The sequence below is a fragment of the Mustelus asterias genome, chromosome 3 (assembly GCF_964213995.1).
Source record: "Mustelus asterias chromosome 3, sMusAst1.hap1.1, whole genome shotgun sequence".
Lineage (NCBI taxonomy): Eukaryota > Metazoa > Chordata > Chondrichthyes > Carcharhiniformes > Triakidae > Mustelus > Mustelus asterias.
Window position 1 is genome coordinate 11,877,646 of NC_135803.1, and position 6,472 is coordinate 11,884,117.

Consider the following 6,472-nt stretch of genomic DNA (forward strand, 5'->3'; position numbering starts at 1 on the left):
ACTCTCAACCGTCCTCGGGCAACTCGGGATGGGTAATAAATGCTGGCCAGCCAGCGACGCCCATGTCCAATGAATGAATTTTTAAAATCCTGGAGCTCACCCCGTAACAAAGTGTGGAAAATGCCACGTGGACCGCAACATCAAGAAAGGCAGCTTACGAGCAACTTCCCCAAAGGGCAAGGATGGGCATTAAATGCTGACCTTATTAGCACCACCACGACTTCATTTTTTTAAAAAAAAGTACATATTACAATGACATATTACACGCAAAGTTGCTACTGCACAGGCTCTTCACGCTGCTACCACCACCATTTCGGGATACCAGGGTGACATTTCGAAGCCCAATTCCCCCTTTAATCTCTCTCGTTATCCCTGGTTTCCGAGTTAAGTATCTGTCTAGTTAGTAACAACACAACAATGTAACTCATTGTGAATAAAGTGCTCAGTCGCATTTCTCAAGACTGGTCACAAACAAGGCACTATGGAAATGCAAGCCATTCTTTTCTTGCAAATGGATCACATTTCCGCAAAATTGCTTTCCAAGTGGCCGCAACACCCAGTGTTTGCGCATTTCACACCCCCCTCCTCTCCCCCCCCTCCCCCTCCCACACACACCAAACAGAGTCAAAATAGAGACATTACAATGTAGAAAACTAAGTGCAACATACATTCAACTTGACAACAGCAGCTTTCTGTTGCTATCATATTTGAAAAGCCATCATGTACAATAAAACATCCAACACTTAATATTGTTTTGTTTGGGGTTTTTTTTATATAAAAATGCATTTTGTATTAAAAGTCTTGGAACAGACACAGCTGTTAAATGCATGTCTGGATTTGTAACATACAGAGGATGTTAGAATTCCTTGGTGCGTTCCCCCCCACCACCACCCCCTCCCCACCCCCGCCCGCCCACAGCAACCCTCCCCCCCCCCCCCCCCCCCTCCCCGTCCTCCCCAGCCACCCCCCTCACTCTCCCATCCTCTGTCATTGTTGGCCCTGGAGAGAGATTAGATTAACACACTGAGCGACAAAGTGAGGATGACACAGTTCCTTTGGAAACAAGAGGAGAATTTTTGTTTTTCTTTTAAAAAGGGGGCGGGGGGGTGGGGGGGGGGGGGGGCGGAGAGACAAATTCCCCAACAACCTGAAATGTAGGCAAAGCAAGGAAAAAATTTTTTTTCTTTAAAAACGAAACGTCGATTCGGTCAGGAGAGAATGTTGTAAGTCTTGCCATGCTTTTTCTGTGTGGGAACATTCGAAGGGAAATTTGTTAAGTACTCTTCTTTTTTGTGCGCTGGCAGCGAGTGGGGTGGTATGGAGGCTTTCACAGATTGGCACGTACTGAACTGACAGCAGAGTCTCAAAGGCACTAGACACAAGGGTGATTGGTGGCCTGTGATCAGCCGGTTTGTGAGCCACAGCACTGAATTCAGTTATGGTATGCACCCTCCTGGGCTCGCTAGCTGTCCATTTCTTTCCTTAACACCCCCTCACCCCCCACACACACCCCCCCCCCCCCCCCCCCCCATCTTGTTTGTACAAGTCCACGGTTGTCACATTCACAGCACAGTTCAAACAAAAAAATACCATTGTTGCATTTTTAAAAAAAATGTTAAATATATTTGCCCTACCTTTCCCCTTTATCTTTCAACTCGGGAGGGGCAAGGGGCCGGGGAAGAGGTTAGAGGGCCGGGAGAGAAGGGGGAAGAGGAGGCAACAAAAAAAAAAATGAAGTCACAGCAGTTCAACAAAAAGTAGATTACTTTTCCCCCTCATCCCATGAATAAAACAGCAGTAAGATGGAGCGCTCTGATCCAAATTGTGTGGCATCTGTTACAGTGTCTCCAAGTTTAGCTGGGTGCCACCAGAAATGTGATGCCAAAATATCCATATTTCCAACTTTGCATAGAAACTCTGTGCCTGTGGAAGGGGTGGGGGACAAAAAATAAATCAATTAAGTAAACCAAGAATTCATTAAGAATCACTTACAATTCTTCCCTCCCCTCCCCTCCCCTCGCAGTGAACAAAAGACCAGATTGTACCAAATACCATCAACTGAATTCTAAAATAAATCATTTTCCCCCCCTTTACAGTGTTAATGCAAATCGGTGTCTGCTTACTCACTCTCACCCTTCCCCACAGCGAGACAGAGACACAACACACACACACACACACACACAGAGACAGAGACAGAGACACACACAGAGACAGAGACAGAGACACACACACACACAGAGACAGAGACACACACACACACAGAGACAGAGACACACACACACACAGAGACAGAGACACACACACACAGAGACAGAGACACACACAGAGACAGAGACAGGGACAGAGACAGGACAGAGACAGACAGACACACAGGGACAGAGACAGACACACACACAGGGACAGAGACAGACACACACACACACACAGACACACACACAGACACACACACACAGACACACACACACAGACACACACACACAGACACACACACACAGACACACACACACAGACACACACACAGACACACACACAGACACACACACACAGACACACACACACAGACACACACACACAGACACACACACACACACACACACACAGACACACACACACAGACACACACACACAGACACACACACACAGACACACACACACAGACACCACACACAGACACACCACAGACACACACACAGACACACACACAGACACACACACAGACACACACACAGACACACACACAGACACACACACAGACACACACACACAGACACACACACACAGACACACACACACAGACACACACACACAGACACACACACAGACACACACACAGACACACACACAGACACACACACAGACACACCACACACACAGACACACACACAGACACACACACAGACACACACACAGACACACACACAGACACACACACAGACACACACACAGACACACACACAGACACACACACACAGACACACACACACAGACACACACACACAGACACACACACACAGACACACACACAGACACACACACAGACACACACACAGACACACACACAGACACACACACAGACACACACACAGACACACACACAGACACACACACAGACACACACACAGACACACACACAGACACACACACAGACACACACACACAGACACACACACACAGACACACACACACACAGCACACACACAGACACACACACACAGACACACACACACAGACACACAGACACACACACACACAGACACACAGACACAGACACACACAGACACACACAGACACACACACACAGACACACACACACACACACACACACACAGACACACACAGACACACACACAGAAGTGGTGGATTTAGCCAGCAGTACTGGATGTTCTGCCTAACACACACAGTGGATCAGCCCCACCATTTTAAGTGAGAAGGCTGCAGAGGGAGGGGAGTGGGAGGAGGCTGCTGCTCGCAACTGGTCTTCCTCACAGCAGCACCCCAGCTGGGAGGATGTTTAAATCTGTGTCTCATCCTCACCACACACACACACCCCTACACACACATGGAGAGAGCCTGGACTTCAGTGTGTGTGAGGATAACATCCCCCACTCTGAGTCCCTGGCTCTGACACACAGGAAGTGGGTCTGAGGAGCAAGAGTGGGTGAGGGCGAGAAGGGGGGGGGGGGGGGGGGGGTCCCCCTGGGTGAACAGGCATTGATTGACCTGTTTGCTTTGACACTATGTGTGAGGGTCACAGAAGCACACACACCCCTCTCCCCTCACCCTCCCACCCCTATGGTCCACTCACATGGGGAGAGTTTGGACGTGTGTGTGTGTTTGTGAAGCCCCCCCACCCTGCCCCCTCCCCTGGGTGAATAGACACTGACCTGTTTGCTCTGGCAGTGTGAAGCCCCCCCTAGGTGAATAAGCATTGACCTGTCTGCTCTGGCAGTGTGAAGCCCCCCCTGGGTGAATAGGCACTCACCTGTCTGCTCTGGCAGTGTGAAGTCCACTCCCCCCCCCCCCCCCCCCCCCCCCCGGGTGAATAGGCACTGAGCTGTCTGTTCTGGCAGTGTGAAGCCCCCCCTGGCTGAATAGGCACTGAGCTGTCTGTTCTGGCAGTGTGAAGCCCCCCCTGGGTGAATAGGCACTGACCTGTCTGCTCTGGCAGTGTGAAGCCCCCCCTGGCTGAATAGGCACTGAGCTGTCTGTTCTGGCAGTGTGAAGCCCCCCCCCCCCCCCGGCTGAATAGGCACTGAGCTGTCTGTTCTGGCAGTGTGAAGTCCCCCCTGGTTGAATAGGCAATGAGCTGTCTGCTCTGGCAGTGTGAAGCCCCCCCTGGATGAACAGACAATGACCTGTCTGTTCTGGCAGTGTGAAGCCCCCCCCCCCTGGGTGAATAGACAATGACCTGTCTGTTCTGGCAGTGTGAATCCCCCCTGGGTGAATAGGCACTGAGCTGTCTGTTCTGGCAGTGTGAAGTCCCCCCTGGTTGAATAGGCAATGAGCTGTCTGCTCTGGCAGTGTGAAGCCCCCCCTGGATGAATAGACAATGACCTGTCTGTTCTGGCAATGTGAAGCCCCCCTGGTTGAATAGGCACTGAGCTGTCTGTTCTGGCAGTGTGAAGCCCCCCCTGGGTGAACAGGCACTGAGCTGTCTGCTCTGGCAGTGTGAAGCCCCCCCTGGATGAATAGGCACTGACCTGTCTGCTCTGGCAGTGTGAAGCCCCCCCCCCCTGGGTGAATAGACGCTGACCTGTCTGTTCTGGCAGTGTGAAGCCCCCCCTGGTTGAACAGGCACTGAGCTGTCTGCTCTGGCAGTGTGAAGCCCCCCCTGGGTGAATAGGCACTGACCTGTCTGCTCTGGCAGTGTGAAGCCCCCCCTGGATGAATAGGCACTGACCTGTCTCTCTGGCAGTGTGAAGCCCCCCCTGGGTGAATAGGCACTGAGCTGTCTCTCTGGCAGTGTGAAGCCCCCCCTGGGTGAATAGGCACTGACCTGTCTCTCTGGCAGTGTGAAGCCCCCCCTGGGTGAATAGGCACTGAGCTGTCTGTTCTGGCAGTGTGAAGCCCCCCCTGGATGAACAGGCACTGACCTGTCTGCTCTGGCAGTGTGAAGCCCCCCCTGGGTGAATAGGCACTGACCTGTCTGCTCTGGCAGTGTGAAGCCCCCCCTGGTTGAATAGGCACTGAGCTGTCTGTTCTGGCAGTGTGAAGCCCCCCCCCCTGGTTGAATAGGCACTGAGCTGTCTGCTCTGGCAGTGTGAAGCCCCCCCTGGATGAATAGGCAGAGCTGTCTGTTCTGGCAGTGTGAAGCCCCCCCTGGGTGAATAGGCACTGAGCTGTCTGTTCTGGCAGTGTGAAGCCCCCCCTGGGTGAATAGGCACTGAGCTGTCTGCTCTGGCAGTGTGAAGCCCCCCCTGGGTGAATAGGCACTGAGCTGTCTGTTCTGGCAGTGTGAAGCCCCCCCTGGGTGAATAGGCACTGACCTGTCTGCTCTGGCAGTGTGGGGATCACAGCAGTATACAGGAGGAGCAGCACTGCTCATCCCCGCCGGGCTGGGACACATAGTTCATCTGCCGCACGATCTCGGCGAAGAGTTCGTCCACCGAGGTTTTGTTCTTGGCCGAGGTCTCCAGGAAGGGGCAGCTCCACTCGTCCGCCAGGGCTTTGCCCTCGCCATAGGAGACCTCCCGCTCCCCCTCCAGGTCCACCTTGTTGCCCACCAGCAGCATGGGGACCCGCTCGTAGCGCTTGACGCGGATGATCTGGTCCCGCATGGGTCGGATGTCCTGGAAGGACTGCTGGTTGACCAGGCTGTAGACCAGGATGAAGCCCTGGCCGTTCTTGATGTACAAATCCCGCATGGAGGCGAACTGCTCGGTGCCCGCCGTGTCCAGGATCTCCAGCACCGACGGAGAGGAGTCCACCTCGATCTCCTTGCGGTAAAAGTCCTCGATGGTGGGGTCGTATTTCTCGATGAAGGAGCCGGTGACAAACTGCACGGTCAGGGCCGACTTGCCCACCCCGCCGCTGCCCAGGACCACCACCTTGTACTCCCGCATGCTCCGCCACCAGTCCCCCCTCTCAGTGTGGGAGAGCCACACTCAGCAGCAGTGGAGTGCCAGGCACAGGGACAAAATACAGCAGGCAAATCCTCTTCCCCCTCCCCTGCTTTGGTCTCTCTCTCTCCCCCCCTCTGTGTGTGTTTTATAATTATAAATCCAGGCTTTTCTCCTTGCTGCAATCTCCTTCCAGTGTCCAGAGGATTTTTGTTGGGACTCTCAGCATTTATTCAGCAATGCAGCTCTGTCTCTCTGTTAAATCTCTCCCCTACCCTTTTTCCCTTCCCTGTGGCACACTGAAGCACAGCTCTCTCTGTGTTAAATATCTCCCCAGCCGTTCCCTTCCCTGTGCTAGACTGGAGCACAGCCCCCTCTCTCTCTCTCTCTAAGTCTGTCTCTTCCCCCACGAG

At 53.1% G+C, this 6,472-nt stretch overlaps 1 protein-coding gene across 1 annotated transcript; it reads right to left on the reverse strand.

Annotated features, from left to right (window-relative positions):
* Positions 1-1,093: 1,093 nt before the first annotated feature.
* Positions 1,094-6,202, reverse strand: LOC144486777 (ras-related protein Rap-2b). The gene is made up of 2 exons (XM_078204811.1): positions 5,487-6,202; positions 1,094-1,923 (listed from the first exon to the last, which is right to left on the reverse strand). The coding sequence occupies exon 1, from the start codon at positions 6,060-6,062 to the stop codon at positions 5,511-5,513; it is 552 nt and encodes a 183-aa protein (XP_078060937.1). The 5' UTR covers positions 6,063-6,202; the 3' UTR covers positions 1,094-1,923; positions 5,487-5,510.
* Between the last annotated feature and the right edge of the window lie 270 nt (positions 6,203-6,472).